The 22,488-nt window shown below is 44.8% G+C and overlaps 1 protein-coding gene across 1 annotated transcript in view; it reads left to right on the top strand.

Moving 5' to 3' along the window:
* The first annotated feature begins 7,579 nt into the window (after window positions 1–7,579).
* The window catches only part of selenoi (selenoprotein I), a 32,068-nt gene continuing 17,159 nt past the window's right edge, over window positions 7,580–22,488 (top strand). Inside the window, exons 1-2 of the mRNA XM_065009416.1 lie at window positions 7,580–7,595; window positions 11,587–11,849. Of these exons, the coding sequence (XP_064865488.1) occupies window positions 7,580–7,595; window positions 11,587–11,849 (279 nt within the window). The remainder of the gene's footprint in view (window positions 7,596–11,586; window positions 11,850–22,488) is intronic.

The raw sequence follows: 22,488 nt of genomic DNA on the forward strand, positions 1-22,488 counted from the left end.
ACCGGTACAGAGTCAATGTGGAGGCTATATACAGGGGGTACCGGTACAGAGTCAATGTGGAGGCTATATACAGGGTGTTACGGTACAGAGTCAATGTGGAGGCTATATACAGGGTGTTACGGTACAGAGTCAATGTGGAGGCTATATACAGGGTATTACGGTACAGAGTCAATGTGGAGGCTATATACAGGGTGTACCAGTACAGAGTCAATGTGGAGGCTATATACAGGGTGTACCAGTACAGAGTCAATGTGGAGGCTATATACAGGGTATTACGGTACAGAGTCAATGTGGAGGCTATATACAGGGTATTACGGTACAGAGTCAATGTGGAGGCTATATACAGGGGGTACCGGTACAGAGTCAATGTGGAGGCTATATACAGGGGGTACCGGTACAGAGTCAATGTGGAGGCTATATACAGGGTGTTACGGTACAGAGTCAATGTGGAGGCTATATACAGGGTGTTACGGTACAGAGTCAATGTGGAGGCTATATACAGGGTATTACGGTACAGAGTCAATGTGGAGGCTATATACAGGGTGTACCAGTACAGAGTCAATGTGGAGGCTATATACAGGGTGTACCAGTACAGAGTCAATGTGGAGGCTATATACAGGGTATTACGGTACAGAGTCAATGTGGAGGCTATATACAGGGTATTACGGTACAGAGTCAATGTGGAGGCTATATACAGGGTGTTACGGTACAGAGTCAATGTGGAGGCTATATACAGGGGGTACCGGTACAGAGTCAATGTGGAGGCTATATACAGGGGGTACCGGTACAGAGTCAATGTGGAGGCTATATACAGGGGGTACCGGTACAGAGTCAATGTGGAGGCTATATACAGGGGGTACCGGTACAGAGTCAATGTGGAGGCTATATACAGGGGTACCGGTACAGAGTCAATGTGGAGGCTATATACAGGGTACCGGTACAGAGTCAATGTGGAGGCTATATACAGGGGGTACCGGTACAGAGTCAATGTGGAGGCTATATACAGGGGGTACCGGTACAGAGTCAATGTGGAGGCTATATACAGGGGGTACCGGTACAGAGTCAATGTGGAGGCTATATACAGGGTATTACGGTACAGAGTCAATGTGGAGGCTATATACAGGGGGTACCGGTACAGAGTCAGTGTGGAGACTATATACAGGGGGTACTGGTACAGAGTCAATGTGGAGGCTATATACAGGGGGTACCGGTACACAGTCAGTGTGGAGGCTATATACAGGGGGTACCGGTACAGAGTCAATGTGGATGCTATATACAGGGTATTACGGTACAGAGTCAATGTGGAGGCTATATACAGGGGGTACCGGTACAGAGTCAATGTGGATGCTATATACAGGGTATTACGGTACAGAGTCAATGTGGATGCTATATACAGGGGGTACCGGTACAGAGTCAATATGGAGGCTATATACAGGGTGTTACGGTACAGAGTCAATGTGGAGGCTATATACAGGGTATTACGGTACAGAGTCAATGTGGAGGCTATATACAGGGGGTACCGGTACAGAGTCAATGTGGAGGCTATATACAGGGGGTACCAGTACAGAGTAAATGTGGAGGCTATATACAGGGGGTACCGGTACAGAGTCAATGTGGATGCTATATACAGGGGGTACCGGTACAGAGTCAATGTGGAGGCTATATACAGGGTATTACGGTACAGAGTCAATGTGGAGGCTATATACAGGGTATTACGGTACAGAGTCAATGTGGATGCTATATACAGGGGGTACCGGTACAGAGTCAATATGGAGGCTATATACAGGGTGTTACGGTACAGAGTCAATGTGGAGGCTATATACAGGGTATTACGGTACAGAGTCAATGTGGAGGCTATATACAGGGGGTACCGGTACAGAGTCAATGTGGATGCTATATACAGGGGGTACCGGTACAGAGTCAATGTGGATGCTATATACAGGGGGTACCGGTACAGAGTCAATGTGGAGGTTATATACAGGGGGTACTGGTACAGAGTCAATGTGGAGGCTATATACAGGGGGTACCGGTACAGAGTCAATGTGGAGGCTATATACAGGGGGTACCGGTACAGAGTCAATGTGGAGGCTATATACAGGGGGTACCGGTACAGAGTCAATGTGGAGGCTATATACAGGGTGTTACGGTACAGAGTCAATGTGGAGGCTATATACAGGGGGTACCGGTACAGAGTCAATGTGGAGGCTATATACAGGGTGTTACGGTACAGAGTCAATGTGGAGGCTATATACAGGGTGTTACGGTACAGAGTCAATGTGGAGGCTATATACAGGGTATTACGGTACAGAGTCAATGTGGAGGCTATATACAGGGTGTACCAGTACAGAGTCAATGTGGAGGCTATATACAGGGTGTACCAGTACAGAGTCAATGTGGAGGCTATATACAGGGTATTACGGTACAGAGTCAATGTGGAGGCTATATACAGGGTATTACGGTACAGAGTCAATGTGGAGGCTATATACAGGGTGTTACGGTACAGAGTCAATGTGGAGGCTATATACAGGGGTACCGGTACAGAGTCAATGTGGAGGCTATATACAGGGGGTACTGGTACAGAGTCAATGTGGAGGCTATATACAGGGGGTACCGGTACAGAGTCAATGTGGAGGCTATATACAGGGGGTACCGGTACAGAGTCAATGTGGAGGCTATATACAGGGGGTACCGGTACAGAGTCAATGTGGAGGCTATATACAGGGGTACCGGTACAGAGTCAATGTGGAGGCTATATACAGGGTATTACGGTACAGAGTCAATGTGGAGGCTATATACAGGGTATTACGGTACAGAGTCAATGTGGATGCTATATACAGGGGGTACCGGTACAGAGTCAATATGGAGGCTATATACAGGGTGTTACGGTACAGAGTCAATGTGGAGGCTATATACAGGGTATTACGGTACAGAGTCAATGTGGAGGCTATATACAGGGGGTACCGGTACAGAGTCAATGTGGATGCTATATACAGGGGGTACCGGTACAGAGTCAATGTGGATGCTATATACAGGGGGTACCGGTACAGAGTCAATGTGGAGGTTATATACAGGGGGTACTGGTACAGAGTCAATGTGGAGGCTATATACAGGGGGTACCGGTACAGAGTCAATGTGGATGCTATATACAGGGGGTACCGGTACAGAGTCAATGTGGAGGTTATATACAGGGGGGTACCGGTACAGAGTCAATGTGGAGGCTATATACAGGGGGTACCGGTACAGAGTCAATGTGGAGGTTATATACAGGGGGGTACCGGTACAGAGTCAATGTGGAGGCTATATACAGGGGGCACTGGTACAGAGTCAATGTGGAGGCTATATACAGGGGGTACTGGTACAGAGTCAATGTGGAGGCTATATACAGGGGGTACTGGTACAGAGTCAATGTGGAGGCTATATACAGGGGGGTACTGGTACAGAGTCAATGTGGAGGCTATATACAGGGGGTACCGGTACAGAGTCAATGTGGAGGCTAAACACAGGGGGTACTGGTACAGAGTCAATGTGGAGGCTATATACAGGGGGTACCGGTACAGAGTCAATGTGAAGGCTATATACAGGGGGTACTGGTACAGAGTCAATGTGGAGGCTATATACAGGGGGTACTGGTACAGTGTCAATGTGGAGGCTATATACCTGGGGTACCATACAGAGTCAATGTGCGGGGGCACTGGTTAGTCAAGGCGGTTAAGGTAATATGTACATGAAGGTAGAGTTAGTGACTGCATAGATAATAAACAGAGTAGCAGCAGTGTAAGGAGTGGGGGGCAATGCAAATCTTATGTCATTGGGGTAGAAGCTGTTTAGAAGCCTCTTGGACCTAGACGTTGTGCTCCAGTACCTCTTGCCGTGCGGTAGCAGAGAGAACAGTCTATGACTAGGGTGGCTGGAGTCTTTGACAATTTTTAGGGCCTTCCTCTGACACTGCCTGGTATAGGTCCTGGATGGCCGGAAGCTTGGCCCCAGTGATGTACTGGGCCGTATGCACTACCCTCTGGAGTGCCTTGCGGTCGGAGGCCGAGCAGTTTCCATACCAGGCAGTGATGAACCCGTCTGGATGCTCTCGATGGTGCAGCTGTCGAACCTTTTGAGGATCTGGGGACCCATGCCAAATCTTTTCACTCTCCTAAAGGGGAATAGGATTTGTCGTGACCTCTTCACGACTGTCCTGGTGTGCTTGGACCATGTTAGTTTGTTGGTGATGTGGACACCAAGGAACTTGAAGCTCTCAACCTGCTTCACAGCAGATCCGTCTTTGTGGACGGGGATCGTGCTCGGTCCTCTTTTCCTGTAGTCCACAATCATCTCCTTTGTCTTGATCACATTGAGGGAGAGGCTGTTGACATAGACTTAGTATAGAACCACCATGTCATTATCATTAGTAGTATAGAACCACCATGTCATTATCATTAGTAGTATAGAACCACCATGTCATTATCATTAGTAGACTTAGTATAGAACCACCATGTCATTATCATTAGTAGACTTAGTATAGAACCCCCATGTCATTATCATTAGTAGACTTAGTATAGAACCACCATGCCATTATCATTAATTGACTTAGTATAGAACCACCATGTCATTATCATTAGTAGACTTAGTATAGAACCACCATGCCATTATCATTAATTGACTTAGTATAGAACCACCATGTCATTGTCATTAGTAGACTTAGTATAGAACCACCATGCCATTATCATTAGTAGACTTAGTATAGAACCACCATGTCATTATCAGTAGTAGACTTAGTATAGAACCACCATGCCATTATCATTAATTGACTTAGTATAGAACCCCCATGTCATTATCATTAGTAGTATAGAACCACCATGTCATTATCATTAGTAGACTTAGTATAGAACCACCATGTCATTATCATTAGTATAGCAGCCTTGTAGAACCCCCATGTCATTATCATTCGTATAGCAGCCTTGTAGAACGACCATATCATTATCATTAGTATAGCAGCCTTGTAGAACCACCATGTCATTATCATTAGTATAGCAGCCTTGTAGAACCATCATGTCATTATCATTAGTAGTATAGAACCCCCATGTCATTATCATTAGTATAGCAGCCTTGTAGAACCACCATGTCATTATCATTAGTATAGCAGCCTTGTAGAACCACCATGTCATTATCATTAGTATAGCAGCCTTGTAGAACCACCATGTCATTATCATTAGTAGTGTAGAACCCCCATGTCATTATCATTCGTATAGCAGCCTTGTAGAACCCCCATGTCATTATCATTAGTAGTGTAGAACCCCATGTCATTATCATTCGTATAGCAGCCTTGTAGAACCATCATGTCATTATCATTAGTAGTATAGAACCCCCATGTCATTATCATTAGTATAGCAGCCTTGTAGAACCATCATGTCATTATCATTAGTAGTATAGAACCACCATGTCATTATCATTAGTAGTATAGAACCCCCATGTCATTATCATTCGTAGTGTAGAACCCCCATGTCATTATCATTCGTATAGCAGCCTTGTAGAACCATCATGTCATTATCATTCGTATAGCAGCCTTGTAGAACCACCATGTCATTATCATTAGTATAGCAGCCTTGTAGAACCACCATGTCATTATCATTCGTATAGCAGCCTTGTAGAACCCCCATGTCATTATCATTAGTAGTATAGAACCCCCATGTCATTATCATTAGTAGTATAGAACCCCCATGTCATTATCATTAGTAGTATAGAACCATCATGTCATTATCATTAGTATAGCAGCCGTGTAGAACCCCCATGTCATTATCATTAGTATAGCAGCCTTGTAGAACCATCATGTCATTATCATTAGTATAGCAGCCTTGTAGAACCATCATGTCATTATCATTAGTATAGCAGCCTTGTAGAACCCCCATGTCATTATCATTAGTATAGCAGCCTTGTAGAACCCCCATGTCATTATCATTAGTAGTGTAGAACCCCCATGTCATTATCATTAGTATAGCAGCCTTGTAGAACCCCCATGTCATTATCATTAGTATAGCAGCCTTGTAGAACCACCATGTCATTATCATTAGTATAGCAGCCTTGTAGAACCCCCATGTCATTATCATTAGTATAGCAGCCTTGTAGAACCACCATGTCATTATCATTAGTATAGCAGCCTTGTAGAACCCCCATGTCATTATCATTAGTAGTGTAGAACCATCATGTCATTATCATTAGTATAGCAGCCTTGTAGAACCATCATGTCATTATCATTAGTATAGCAGCCTTGTAGAACCACCATGTCATTATCATTAGTAGTATAGAACCCCCATGTCATTATCATTAGTATAGCAGCCTTGTAGAACCCCCATGTCATTATCATTAGTATAGCAGCCTTGTAGAACCATCATGTCATTATCATTAGTATAGCAGCCTTGTAGAACCCCCATGTCATTATCATTAGTATAGCAGCCTTGTAGAACCCCCATGTCATTATCATTAGTATAGCAGCCTTGTAGAACCCCCATGTCATTATCATTAGTATAGCAGCCTTGTAGAACCATCATGTCATTATCATTAGTATAGCAGCCTTGTAGAACCCCCATGTCATTATCATTAGTATAGCAGCCTTGTAGAACCCCCATGTCATTATCATTAGTATAGCAGCCTTGTAGAACCCCCATGTCATTATCATTAGTATAGCAGCCTTGTAGAACCCCCATGTCATTATCATTAGTAGTGTAGAACCCCCATGTCATTATCATTAGTATAGCAGCCTTGTAGAACCCCCATGTCATTATCATTAGTATAGCAGCCTTGTAGAACCCCCATGTCATTATCATTAGTAGTGTAGAACCCCCATGTCATTATCATTAGTATAGCAGCCTTGTAGAACCCCCATGTCATTATCATTAGTATAGCAGCCTTGTAGAACCCCCATGTCATTATCATTAGTAGTGTAGAACCCCCATGTCATTATCATTAGTATAGCAGCCTTGTAGAACCCCCATGTCATTATCATTAGTATAGCAGCCTTGTAGAACCATCATGTCATTATCATTAGTATAGCAGCCTTGTAGAACCACCATGTCATTATCATTAGTAGTGTAGAACCACCATGTCATTATCATTAGTATAGCAGCCTTGTAGAACCCCCATGTCATTATCATTAGTATAGCAGCCTTGTAGAACCATCATGTCATTATCATTAGTATAGCAGCCTTGTAGAACCACCATGTCATTATCATTAGTAGTGTAGAACCACCATGTCATTATCATTAGTATAGCAGCCTTGTAGAACCCCCATGTCATTATCATTAGTATAGCAGCCTTGTAGAACCCCCATGTCATTATCATTAGTATAGCAGCCTTGTAGAACCCCCATGTCATTATCATTAGTATAGCAGCCTTGTAGAACCCCCATGTCATTATCATTAGTATAGCAGCCTTGTAGAACCCCCATGTCATTATCATTAGTAGTATAGAACCCCCATGTCATTATCATTAGTATAGCAGCCTTGTAGAACCCCCATGTCATTATCATTAGTATAGCAGCCTTGTAGAACCCCCATGTCATTATCATTAGTATAGCAGCCTTAGAACCCCCATGAGAGAACCCCCATGTCATTATCATTAGTATAGCAGCCTTGTAGAACCCCATGTCATTATCATTAGTATAGCAGCCTTGTAGAACCCCCATGTCATTATCATTAGTATAGCAGCCTTGTAGAACCCCATGTCATTATCATTAGTATAGCAGCCTTGTAGAACCACCATGTCATTATCATTAGTATAGCAGCCTTGTAGAACCACCATGTCATTATCATTAGTATAGCAGCCTTGTAGAACCCCATGTCATTATCATTAGTATAGCAGCCTTGTAGAACCCCATGTCATTATCATTAGTATAGCAGCCTTGTAGAACCCCATGTCATTATCATTAGTATAGCAGCCTTGTAGAACCCCCATGTCATTATCATTAGTATAGCAGCCTTGTAGAACCCCCATGTCATTATCATTAGTATAGCAGCCTTGTAGAACCCCCATGTCATTATCATTAGTATAGCAGCCTTGTAGAACCCCCATGTCATTATCATTAGTATAGCAGCCTTGTAGAACCCCATGTCATTATCATTAGTATAGCAGCCTTGTAGAACCATCATGTCATTATCATTAGTATAGCAGCCTTGTAGAACCCCCATGTCATTATCATTAGTATAGCAGCCTTGTAGAACCCCCATGTCATTATCATTAGTATAGCAGCCTTGTAGAACCACCATGTCATTATCATTAGTATAGCAGCCTTGTAGAACCCCCATGTCATTATCATTAGTATAGCAGCCTTGTAGAACCCCCATGTCATTATCATTAGTATAGCAGCCTTGTAGAACCCCCATGTCATTATCATTAGTATAGCAGCCTTGTAGAACCCCCATGTCATTATCATTAGTATAGCAGCCTTGTAGAACCACCATGTCATTATCATTAGTATAGCAGCCTTGTAGAACCCCCATGTCATTATCATTAGTATAGCAGCCTTGTAGAACCCCCATGTCATTATCATTAGTATAGCAGCCTTGTAGAACCCCCATGTCATTATCATTAGTATAGCAGCCTTGTAGAACCCCCATGTCATTATCATTAGTATAGCAGCCTTGTAGAACCACAGTGTAGCTGTATACCTTAGAACTGTTTAGTTTTAATACCGTAACTTACTGAGAGAGAGACAGCACTATACACACTGATGTTCTGTGGTGGTGGCTGTAGCAGGGAGGAGAGAGAGAGAGAGACAGCACTATACACACTGATGTTCTGTGGTGGTGGCTGTAGCAGGGAGGAGAGAGAGACAGCACTATACACACTGATGTTCTATGGTGGTGGTGGTTGTAGCAGGGAGGAGAGAGAGAGACAGCACTATACACACTGATGTTCTATGGTGGTGGTGGTTGTAGCAGGGAGGAGAGAGAGACAGCACTATACACACTGATGTTCTATGGTGGTGGTGGCTGTAGCAGGGAGGAGAGAGAGACAGCACTATACACACTGATGTTCTGTGGTGGTGGCTGTAGCAGGGAGGAGAGAGAGAGAGAGACAGCACTATACACACTGATGTTCTGTGGTGGTGGCTGTAGCAGAGAGGAGAGAGACAGCACTATACACACTGATGTTCTGTGGTGGTGGCTGTAGCAGGGAGGAGAGAGAGACAGCACTATACACACTGATGTTCTGTGGTGGTGGCTGTAGCAGGGAGGAGAGAGAGAGAGAGAGAGACAGCACTATACACACTGATGTTCTGTGGTGGTGGCTGTAGCAGGGAGGAGAGAGAGACAGCACTATACACACTGATGTTCTGTGGTGGTGGCTGTAGCAGGGAGAGAGAGAGAGAGAGACAGCACTATACACACTGATGTTCTGTGGTGGTGGCTGTAGCAGGGAGGAGAGAGAGAGAGAGACAGCACTATACACACTGATGTTCTGTGGTGGTGGTGGTTGTAGCAGGGAGGAGAGAGAGACAGCACTATACACACTGATGTTCTGTGGTGGTGGCTGTAGCAGAGAGGAGAGAGAGACAGCACTATACACACTGATGTTCTGTGGTGGTGGCTGTAGCAGGGAGGAGAGAGAGAGACAGCACTATACACACTGATGTTCTGTGGTGGTGGCTGTAGCAGGGAGGAGAGAGAGAGAGAGACAGCACTATACACACTGATGTTCTGTGGTGGTGGCTGTAGCAGGGAGGAGAGAGAGACAGCACTATACACACTGATGTTCTGTGGTGGTGGCTGTAGCAGGGAGGAGAGAGAGACAGCACTATACACACTGATGTTCTGTGGTGGTGTCTGTAGCAGAGAGGAGAGAGAGACAGCACTATACACACTGATGTTCTGTGGTGGTGGCTGTAGCAGGGAGGAGAGAGAGACAGCACTATACACACTGATGTTCTGTGGTGGTGGCTGTAGCAGGGAGAGAGAGAGAGAGAGAGACAGCACTATACACACTGATGTTCTGTGGTGGTGGCTGTAGCAGGGAGGAGAGAGAGACAGCACTATACACACTGATGTTCTGTGGTGGTGTCTGTAGCAGAGAGGAGAGAGAGACAGCACTATACACACTGATGTTCTGTGGTGGTGGCTGTAGCAGGGAGGAGAGAGAGAGAGAGAGACAGCACTATACACACTGATGTTCTGTGGTGGTGGCTGTAGCAGGGAGGAGAGAGAGAGACAGCACTATACACACTGATGTTCTGTTGTGGTGGCTGTAGCAGGGAGGAGAGAGAGACAGCACTATACACACTGATGTTCTGTGGTGGTGGCTGTAGCAGGGAGGAGAGAGAGACAGCACTATACACACTGATGTTCTGTGGTGGTGGCTGTAGCAGAGAGGAGAGAGAGAGCACTATACACACTGATGTTCTGTGGTGGTGGCTGTAGCAGGGAGGAGAGAGAGAGAGAGACAGCACTATACACACTGATGTTCTGTGGTGGTGGTGGTTGTAGCAGGGAGGAGAGAGAGAGAGAGACAGCACTATGCACACTGATGTTCTGTGGTGGTGGCTGTAGCAGGGAGGAGAGAGAGACAGCACTATACACACTGATGTTCTGTGGTGGTGGCTGTAGCAGGGAGGAGAGAGAGACAGCACTATACACACTGATGTTCTGTGGTGGTGGTGGTTGTAGCAGGGAGGAGAGAGAGAGAGACAGCACTATACACACTGATGTTCTGTGGTGGTGGCTGTAGCAGGGAGGAGAGAGAGAGAGAGACAGCACTATACACACTGATGTTCTGTGGTGGTGGCTGTAGCAGGGTGTATAGTGTCGCACTCCCTCTAGTCATTTGTATTTATTTAATCAAATAGTGCTTAAAGCATCAGACCAGCTCAGTGAATATAGTTTATTTAATTAAAACACATAGGATGTCTATAAATGGAAAAATACACCTTTATAAAAGAAATCTACCAAAACTGACGACTCGGTTGACCAAGATTTCTGTTGTTGGGGACAGCCCTACTGCAGTGTCCATTAATTGTCCAAACTCTCTCTCTCTCTCTGTCTCTCTGTCTCCTGTGTCTCTCTGTCTCTCTCTCTGTCTCTCTCTCCTGTGTCTCTCTCTGTGTCTCTCTCTGTCTCTCTCTCTGTCTCTCTCTCTCTCTCTCTCCTGTGTCTCTCTCTCTCTCTCCTGTGTCTCTCTGTCTCTCTCTCTCTCTGTCTCTCTCTCTCTGTCTCTCTCTCTCTCTCTCTCTCTCTCTCTCTCTCTCCTGTGTCTCTCTGTCTCTCTGTCTCTCTCTCTCCTGTGTCTCTCTGTCTCTCTGTCTCTCTCTCTCTCTCTCTCTCCTGTGTCTCTCTGTCTCTCTGTCTCTCTCTCTCTCTGTCTCTCTCTCTGTCTCTCTCTCTGTCTCTCTCTCCTCCCTCTCTCTCTCTCTCTCTCTCTCTCTCTCTCTCTCTGTGTCTCTCTCTCCCTCCCTCTCTCTCTCTCTCTCCCTGTCTCTCTCTCTCTCTGTCTCTCTCTCTCTCCTGTGTCTCTCTTTCTCTCTCTCTCCCTGTCTGTCTCTCTCTCTGTCTCTCTCTCTCTCTCTGTCTCTCTCTCTCTCTCTGTCTCTCTCTCTCTCTCTGATAGACGGTGTGGATGGTAAGCAGGCGAGGCGTACTAACTCCTCCACACCACTGGGGGAGCTGTTTGACCATGGCCTGGACAGCTGGGCCTGTGTGTTCTTCGTGGCCACCGTCTACTCCATATTTGGGCGTGGCCCGAGCGGTGTGGGCGTGGCCACGTTGTACTACATCCTGTGGGTGGTCCTTTTCTCATTCATCCTGTCTCACTGGGAGAAATACAACACAGGAATCCTCTTCCTGCCCTGGGGCTATGACATCAGCCAAGTGGTGAGTAGGGGAGACACTACACATTCACCTCATCGCTCTGGCTCTCTGTCAATTCAATTCAAGGGGCTTTATTGGCATGCTAAACATATGTTAACATTACCAAAGCAAGTGAGGCAGATAATGAACAAAAGTTAAATAAACAATAAAAATGAACAGGAAACATTACACTCACAAAAGTTCCAAAAGAATAAATGTCAAATGTCATATTATGTATATTCACAGTGTTGTAACGATGTGCAAATAGTTGAAGTACAAAAGGGAAAATAAATAAACATAAATATGAGTTGTGTTTACAATGGTGTTTGTTCTTCACTGGTTGACCGTTTCTTGTGGCAACAGGTCACATCTTGCTGCTGTGACGGCACACTGTGGTATTTCACCCAGTAGATATGGGAGTTTATCAAAATTGGTCATACATTTGGCAGGAGTTTTGGAAATGCAGCTCAGTTTCCACCTCATTTTGTGGGCAGTGAGCACATAGCCTGTCTCCTCTTGAGAGGTCACTATCTTTGTTACACAAGCCGTGTTTCGTTTAAAAGCCTATTTATTTTTGTTACAAGCCGTGTTTCGTTTAAAGGCTGTGTAAAGTTAATTTGTTTCAATGTACCGGTAGGCACCTGCGGCTTATAGACATGTTTCAATGTACCGGTAGGCACCTGGCTTATAGACATGTTTCAATGTACCCTTATAGACATGTTTCAAGGCACCTGGCTTATAGACATGTTTCAATGTCCGGCAGGCACCTAGCTTATAGACATGTTTCACCTGGCACCTGGCTTATAGACATGTTTCAATGTACCGGTAGGCACCTGGCTTATAGACATGTTTCAATGTACCGGTAGGCACCTGGCTTATAGACATGTTTCAATGTACCGGTAGGCACCTGGCTTATAGACATGTTTCAATGTACCGGTAGGCACCTGGCTTATAGACATGTTTCAATGTACCGGTAGGCACCTGGCTTATAGACATGTTTCAATGTCGGTAGGCACCTGGCTTATAGACATGTTTCAATGTACCGGTAGGCACCTGGCTTATAGACATGTTTCAATGTACCGGTAGGCACCTGGCTTATAGACATGTTTCAATGTACCGGTAGGCACCTGGCTTATAGACTACATGTTTAGGCACCTGGCTTATAGACATGTTTCACTGGGGGCACCTGGCTTATAGACATGTTTCAATGTAGGCACCTGGCTTATAGACATGTTTCAATGTGACCAGCTGGGCACCTGGCTTATAGACATGTTTCAATGTACCGGTAGGCACCTGGCTTATAGACATGTTTCAATGTGCCGGTAGGCACCTGGCTTATAGACATGTTTCAATGTACCGGTAGGCACCTGGCTTATAGACATGTTTCAATGTACCGGTAGGCACCTGGCTTATAGACATGTTTCAATGTACCGGTAGGCACCTGGCTTATAGACATGTTTCAATGTACCGGTAGGCACCTGGCACCCTGGCACCTGGCTTATAGACATGTTTCAATGTACCGGTAGGCACCTGGCTTATAGACATGTTTCAATGGGGTAGGCACCTGGCTTATAGACATGTTTCAATGTACCGGTAGGCACCTGGCTTATAGACATGTTTCAATGTCAACGGTAGGCACCTGGCTTATAGACATGTTTCGGTAGGCACCTGCTTATAGACATGTTTCAATGTACCGGTAGGCACCTGGCTTATAGACATGTTTCAAAAGGTAGGCACCTGGCTTATAGACATGTTTCAATGTACCGGTAGGCACCTGGCTTATAGACATGTTTCACAAACCGGTAGGCACCTGGCTTATAGACATGTTTCAATGTGCAGTGACCGGTAGGGACTTATAGACATGTTTCAATGAGCACCTGGCTTATAGACATGTTTCAATGGCACCTGGCTTATAGACATGTTTCAATGTAACGGTGGCACCTGGCTTATAGACATGTTTCAAAAGGGAGGCACCTCACATGTGTAGGCACCTGGCTTATAGACATAAACGGTAGGCACCTGGCTTATAGACATGTTTCAATGTACCGGTAGGCACCTGGCTTATAGACATGTTTCAATGTACCGGTAGGCACCTGGCTTATAGACATGTTTCAATGTAGGCACCTGGCTTATAGACATGTTTCAATGTAGGCACCTGGCTTATAGACATGGCACGGTAGGCACCTGGCTTATAGACATGTTTCAATGTACCGGTAGGCACCTGGCTTATAGACATGTTTCAATGTACCGGTAGGCACCTGGCTTATAGACATGTTTCAAATGCACCTGGCTTATAGACATGTTTCGGTAGGCACCTGGCTTATAGACATGTTTCAATGTACCGGTAGGCACCTGGCTTATAGACATGTTTCAATGTACCGGTAGGCACCTGGCTTATAGACATGTTTCAATGTACCGGTAGGCACCTGGGACATGTTTCAATGCACCGGTAGGCACCTGGCTTATAGACATGTTTCAATGTACCGGTAGGCACCTGGCTTATAGACATGTTTCAATGTACCGGTAGGCACCTGGCTTATAGACATGTTTCAATGTACCGGTAGGCACCTGGCTTATAGACATGTTTCAATGTACCGGTAGGCACCTGGCTTATAGACATGTTTCAATGTGGGTAGGCAGGCAGGCACCTGGCTTATAGACATGTTTCAATGTACCGGTAGGCACCTGGCTTATAGACATGTTTCAATGTACCGGTAGGCACCTGGCTTATAGACATGTTTCAATGTACCGGTAGGCACCTGGCTTATAGACATGTTTCAATGCTTATAGACATGTTTCAATGGTAGGCACCTGGCTTATAGACATGTTTCAATGTACCGGTAGGCACCTGGCTTATAGACATGTTTCAATGTACCGGTAGGCACCTGGCTTATAGACATGTTTCAATGTACCGGTAGGCACCTGGCTTATAGACATGTTTCAATGTACCGGTAGGCACCTGGCTTATAGACATGTTTCAGGCACCTGGCTTATAGACATGTTTCAATGTACCGGTAGGCACCTGGCTTATAGACATGTTTCACCGGTAGGCACCTGGCTTATAGACATGTTTCAATGTACCGGTAGGCACCTGGCTTATAGACATGTTTCAATGTACCGGTAGGCACCTGGCTTATAGACATGTTTCAATGTGTAGGCACCTGGCTTATAGACATGTTTCACCGGTAGGCACCTGGCTTATAGACATGTTTCAATGTACCGGTAGGCACCTGGCTTATAGACATGTTTCAATGTACCGGTAGGCACCTGGCTTATAGACATGTTTCAATGTAGGCACCTGGCTTATAGACATGTTTCAATGTACCGGTAGGCACCTGGCTTATAGACATGTTTCAATGTACCGGTAGGCACCTGGCTTATAGACATGTTTCAATGTACCGGTAGGCACCTGGCTTATAGACATGTTTCAATGTGGTAGGCACCTGGCTTATAGACATGTTTCAATGTACCGGTAGGCACCTGGCTTATAGACATGTTTCAATGTACCGGTAGGCACCTGGCTTATAGACATGTTTCAATGTACCGGTAGGCACCTGGCTTATAGACATGTTTCAATGTACCGGTAGGCACCTGGCTTATAGACATGTTTCAATGTACCGGTAGGCACCTGGCTTATAGACATGTTTCAATGTTTCAATGTGCGGTAGGCACCTGGCTTATAGACATGTTTCAATGTACCGGTAGGCACCTGGCTTATAGACATGTTTCAATGTACCGGTAGGCACCTGGCTTATAGACATGTTTCAATGTACCGGTAGGCACCTGGCTTATAGACATGTTTCAATGTACCGGTAGGCACCTGGCTTATAGACATGTTTCAATGTACCGGTAGGCACCTGGCTTATAGACATGTGCGGCTTATTTATGTACAAAATACATCTTTTTGAATAATTCAGTGGGTGCGGCTTATTTTCAGTTGCGCTTAACTTGTAGTGACACCCCATCTCGTGAACGGGCCCGTTGTCATCGTCTGACACTAATTAGCATAACGCAACAGACATAAATCTTCCTATTCATGAAAATCACAAGTGAAATATATTGGAACACAGCTTACTTAGCCTTTTGTTAATCACCCTGTCATCTCAGATTTTCAAAATATGCTTTACATCCAACGCTAGACAAGCATTTGTGTAAGTTTATCGATAGCCTAGCATAGCATTATGCCCTGCTTGCAGCAGGCAACCTTGTCACGGAAATCGGAAAAGCAATCAAATTAAATCGTTTACCTTAGATGAACTTCGGATGTTTTCACTCGCGAGACTCACAGTTAGATAGCCAAAGTAAATTTTTTCCCAAAATATTATTTTTGTAGGTGAAATAGCTCCGTTTGTTCTTCACGTTTGGCTGAGAAACCGACTAGAAATTGAGGTCACCACAACGCCGAAAAAATATTCCAAATTAGCTCCATAATATCGACAGAAACATGGCAAACGTTGTTTAGAATCCATCCTCAAGGTGTTTTTCTAATATCTATTCGATAATCTATCTGTCGGGACAATTCGTTTTTCTCTCTGACCGATTGGAGTAATGCTACCTCTGTATTTTACGCGAGAATCTCTCTCGGAGCCACCATGTGACCATTTACGCAATGTGGCCGCACACGGCTATTCTTCAACAGAAATGCGTAAAACTACGTCACACTACAACACTATGTCACCAGGACATATACAGGATACTACCCTCTACAACACTATGTCACCAGGACATATACAGGATACTACCCTCTACAACACTATGTCACCAGGACATATACAGGATACTACCCTCCACAACACTATGTCACCAGACACCAGTGTCCAAACACCCAGCGGGGGGGAAATGATAGTATATATTTCCCATTTGAGTCCATGAGGAGAACAATCTGAGTCTTGCGTTTGTCCTCAGTGGGTGTGGGGGGTTGTCAGGAGGGCTATCAGGGTGGCTGACGGGGGGTGCTCAGAGGGGGTGACGCGCCATCCCCCTCAACCTCTCCTCCAGCAGTCTGATCCTCTCCTCTAGTCCTCTGTTCTTCTCCTGCTCTTGCATTTTATATTGTTGAAGTTGTCTCACTTCATTCCAGAGTGCAGATATGTCTCTCTCCGGGTCTGGTTAAGGGGGTGTTGTTGTGCTGGACTGTTGTCTGGGTCTGTGCTGACTGGAGTGTAATCACCTGCTGTTCCAGCTCCACCTGCCTTATCTCCAGCTGGGTGAATGTATCCTTCATTTCAATGAGGGGGTAGTACTCTGTGCTGGAAGATTGACATTCCGCTTGGAGTTGCTCGTTTGTGGGGTTATTTAATGAAGACGTCTGGTCTGACCCACTCGGGGTGGGGGTATCTATCTCAAGGGAGAGCTTCTCCTGCTGAGCTAATTCTTTGATTAGGTGAAAGTCCAGCGGAAACTGTTTGGGGTTGGCCTGTACCATTACTGTTCCAGACTTATAGAGGTTTATATTAGCTGACACAGAGTCCTCGTTGTCTAGTATCCTGAGTTTCCACCCCTAGTTAACCTCCCCCCCCCGCTCTCAACAATGGGGTAGTGTGCTAATATAGCACTGTGCCCTGCCAGGGGATGGTCTGTGTGGAAGATGAGTTTGCTGATGTTCCCATTTTTATAATAGTCAGCAAAAAGTGTCTCTTGATTTTCCACAAGGAGCTTCATTTAATGATATTTTCTTGCCTTATCATTCTTTACATACACAGGGTACTGTATTTGAATGACCTCTGAACAGGTTCCAGGTGGTGTTTTCAGGTTTCTGATGTTTTCCAGAGGGTTTCCTGTATAGAGGTGGAATAAACACCTTTGGTAGCTGTAAGCCTTCCAGGTGATTCCGTAATTCCCTCAAAATCAGGTTGTGAGTTTTGATTTGGAGTGAAGTTTATGTTGTAGAGGGTAGTATCCTGTATATGTCCTGGTGACATAGTGTTGTAGAGGGTAGTATCCTGTATATGTCCTGGTGACATAGTGTTGTAGAGGGTAGTATCCTGTATATGTCCTGGTGACATAGTGTTGTAGAGGGTAGTATCCTGTATATGTCCTGGTGACATAGTGTTGTAGAGGGTAGTATCCTGTATATGTCCTGGTGACATAGTGTTGTAGAGGGTAGTATCCTGTATATGTCCTGGTGACATAGTGAAGGTTATGTTGTAGAGGGTAGTATCCTGTATATGTCCTGGTGACATAGTGTTGTAGAGGGTAGTATCCTGTATATGTCCTGGTGACATAGTGTTGTAGAGGGTAGTATCCTGTATATGTCCTGGTGACATAGTGAAGGTTATGTTGTGGAGGGTAGTATCCTGTATATGTCCTGGTGACATCGTGTTGTGGAGGGTAGTATCCTGTATATGTCCTGGTGACATAGTGAAGGTTATGTTGTGGAGGGTAGTATCCTGTATATGTCCTGGTGACATAGTGTTGTAGAGGGTAGTATCCTGTATATGTCCTGGTGACATAGTGTTGTAGAGGGTAGTATCCTGTATATGTCCTGGTGACATAGTGTTGTAGAGGGTAGTATCCTGTATATGTCCTGGTGACATAGTGAAGGTTATGTTGTGGAGGGTAGTATCCTGTATATGTCCTGGTGACATCGTGTTGTGGAGGGTAGTATCCTGTATATGTCCTGGTGACATAGTGAAGGTTATGTTGTGGAGGGTAGTATCCTGTATATGTCCTGGTGACATAGTGTTGTAGAGGGTAGTATCCTGTATATGTCCTGGTGACATAGCGTTGTAGAGGGTAGTATCCTGTATATGTCCTGGTGACATAGTGTTGTAGAGGGTAGTATCCTGTATATGTCCTGGTGACATAGTGAAGGTTATGTTGTGGAGGGTAGTATCCTGTATATGTCCTGGTGACATAGTGTTGTAGAGGGTAGTATCCTGTATATGTCCTGGTGACATAGTGTTGTGGAGGGTAGTATCCTGTATATGTCCTGGTGACATAGTGTTGTAGAGGGTAGTATCCTGTATATGTCCTGGTGACATAGTGTTGTAGAGGGTAGTATCCTGTATATGTCCTGGTGACATAGTGTTGTAGAGGGTAGTATCCTGTATATGTCCTGGTGACATAGTGAAGGTTATGTTGTAGAGGGTAGTATCCTGTATATGTCCTGGTGACATAGTGTTGTGGAGGGTAGTATCCTGTATATGTCCTGGTGACATAGTGTTGTAGAGGGTAGTATCCTGTATATGTCCTGGTGACATAGTGAAGGTTATGTTGTGGAGGGTAGTATCCTGTATATGTCCTGGTGACATCGTGTTGTGGAGGGTAGTATCCTGTATATGTCCTGGTGACATAGTGAAGGTTATGTTGTGGAGGGTAGTATCCTGTATATGTCCTGGTGACATAGTGTTGTAGAGGGTAGTATCCTGTATATGTCCTGGTGACATAGTGTTGTAGAGGGTAGTATCCTGTATATGTCCTGGTGACATAGTGTTGTAGAGGGTAGTATCCTGTATATGTCCTGGTGACATAGTGAAGGTTATGTTGTGGAGGGTAGTATCCTGTATATGTCCTGGTGACATAGTGTTGTGGAGGGTAGTATCCTGTATATGTCCTGGTGACATAGTGAAGGTTATGTTGTGGAGGGTAGTATCCTGTATATGTCCTGGTGACATAGTGTTGTAGAGGGTAGTATCCTGTATATGTCCTGGTGACATAGCGTTGTAGAGGGTAGTATCCTGTATATGTCCTGGTGACATAGTGTTGTAGAGGGTAGTATCCTGTATATGTCCTGGTGACATAGTGAAGGTTATGTTGTGGAGGGTAGTATCCTGTATATGTCCTGGTGACATAGTGTTGTAGAGGGTAGTATCCTGTATATGTCCTGGTGACATAGTGTTGTGGAGGGTAGTATCCTGTATATGTCCTGGTGACATAGTGTTGTAGAGGGTAGTATCCTGTATATGTCCTGGTGACATAGTGTTGTAGAGGGTAGTATCCTGTATATGTCCTGGTGACATAGTGTTGTAGAGGGTAGTATCCTGTATATGTCCTGGTGACATAGTGTTGTAGAGGGTAGTATCCTGTATATGTCCTGGTGACATAGTGTTGTAGAGGGTAGTATCCTGTATATGTCCTGGTGACATAGTGTTGTGGAGGGTAGTATCCTGTATATGTCCTGGTGACATAGTGTTGTAGAGGGTAGTATCCTGTATATGTCCTGGTGACATAGTGAAGGTTATGTTGTGGAGGGTAGTATCCTGTATATGTCCTGGTGACATAGTGTTGTAGAGGGTAGTATCCTGTATATGTCCTGGTGACATAGTGTTGTAGAGGGTAGTATCCTGTATATGTCCTGGTGACATAGTGTTGTAGAGGGTAGTATCCTGTATATGTCCTGGTGACATAGTGTTGTGGAGGGTAGTATCCTGTATATGTCCTGGTGACATAGTGTTGTAGAGGGTAGTATCCTGTATATGTCCTGGTGACATAGTGTTGTGGAGGGTAGTATCCTGTATATGTCCTGGTGACATAGTGTTGTAGAGGGTAGTATCCTGTATATGTCCTGGTGACATAGTGAAGGTTATGTTGTGGAGGGTAGTATCCTGTATATGTCCTGGTGACATAGTGTTGTAGAGGGTAGTATCCTGTATATGTCCTGGTGACATAGTGTTGTAGAGGGTAGTATCCTGTATATGTCCTGGTGACATAGTGTTGTGGAGGGTAGTATCCTGTATATGTCCTGGTGACATAGTGTTGTAGAGGGTAGTATCCTGTATATGTCCTGGTGACATAGTGTTGTAGAGGGTAGTATCCTGTATATGTCCTGGTGACATAGTGTTGTAGAGGGTAGTATCCTGTATATGTCCGGGTGACATAGTGTTGTAGAGGGTAGTATCCTGTATATGACCTGGTGACATAGTGTTGTAGAGGGTAGTATCCTGTATATGTCCTGGTGACATAGTGTTGTAGAGGGTAGTATCCTGTATATGTCCTGGTGACATAGTGTTGTAGAGGGTAGTATCCTGTATATGTCCTGGTGACATAGTGTTGTGGAGGGTAGTATCCTGTATATGTCCTGGTGACATAGTGTTGTAGAGGGTAGTATCCTGTATATGTCCTGGTGACATAGTGTTGTAGAGGGTAGTATCCTGTATATGTCCTGGTGACATAGTGTTGTAGAGGGTAGTATCCTGTATATGTCCGGGTGACATAGTGTTGTAGAGGGTAGTATCCTGTATATGTCCTGGTGACATAGTGTTGTAGAGGGTAGTATCCTGTATATGTCCTGGTGACATAGTGTTGTGGAGGGTAGTATTCTGTATATGTCCTGGTGACATAGTGTTGTAGAGGGTAGTATCCTGTATATGTCCTGGTGACATAGTGTTGTGGAGGGTAGTATCCTGTATATGTCCTGGTGACATAGTGTTGTAGAGGGTAGTATCCTGTATATGTCCTGGTGACATAGTGTTGTAGAGGGTAGTATCCTGTATATGTCCTGGTGACATAGTGTTATAGAGGGTAGTATCCTGTATTTGTCCTGGTGACATAGTGTTGTGGAGGGTAGTATCCTGTATATGTCCTGGTGACATAGTGTTGTAGAGGGTAGTATCCTGTATATGTCCTGGTGACATAGTGTTGTAGTGGGTAGTATCCTGTATATGTCCTGGTGACATAGTGTTGTGGAGGGTAGTATCCTGTATATGTCCTGGTGACAGTGTTATAGAGGGTAGTATCCTGTATATGTCCTGGTGACATAGTGTTGTAGAGGGTAGTATCCTGTATATGTCCTGGTGACAGTGTTATAGAGGGTAGTATCCTGTATATGTCCTGGTGACATAGTGTTGTAGAGGGTAGTATCCTGTATATGTCCTGGTGACATAGTGAAGGTTATGTTGTGGAGGGTAGTATCCTGTATATGTCCTGGTGACATAGTGAAGGTTATGTTGTGGAGGGTAGTATCCTGTATATGTCCTGGTGACATAGTGAAGGTTATGTTGTGGAGGGTAGTATCCTGTATATGTCCTGGTGACATAGTGTTGTGGAGGGTAGTATCCTGTATATGTCCTGGTGACATAGTGTTGTAGAGGGTAGTATCCTGTATATGTCCTGGTGACATAGTGTTGTGGAGGGTAGTATCCTGTATATGACCTGGTGACATAGTGTTGTAGAGGGTAGTATCCTGTATATGTCCTGGTGACATAGTGTTGTAGAGGGTAGTATCCTGTATATGTCCTGGTGACATAGTGGAGGGTAGTATCCTGTATATGTCCTGGTGACATAGTGTTATAGAGGGTAGTATCCTGTATATGTCCTGGTGACATAGTGTTGTAGAGGGTAGTATCCTGTATATGTCCTGGTGACATAGTGTTGTAGAGGGTAGTATCCTGTATATGTCCTGGTGACATAGTGTTGTGGAGGGTAGTATCCTGTATATGTCCTGGTGACATAGTGTTGTAGAGGGTAGTATCCTGTATATGTCCTGGTGACATAGTGTTGTAGAGGGTAGTATCCTGTATATGTCCTGGTGACATAGTGTTGTGGAGGGTAGTATCCTGTATATGTCCTGGTGACCTAGTGTTGTAGAGGGTAGTATCCTGTCTATGTCCTGGTGACATAGTGTTGTAGAGGGTAGTATCCTGTATATGTCCTGGTGACATAGTGAAGGTTATGTTGTGGAGGGTAGTATCCTGTATATGTCCTGGTGACATAGTGTTGTGGA

The sequence above is a fragment of the Oncorhynchus nerka genome, linkage group LG24 (genome assembly GCF_034236695.1).
Source record: "Oncorhynchus nerka isolate Pitt River linkage group LG24, Oner_Uvic_2.0, whole genome shotgun sequence".
In the NCBI taxonomy this organism is placed as follows: Eukaryota; Metazoa; Chordata; class Actinopteri; order Salmoniformes; family Salmonidae; genus Oncorhynchus; species Oncorhynchus nerka.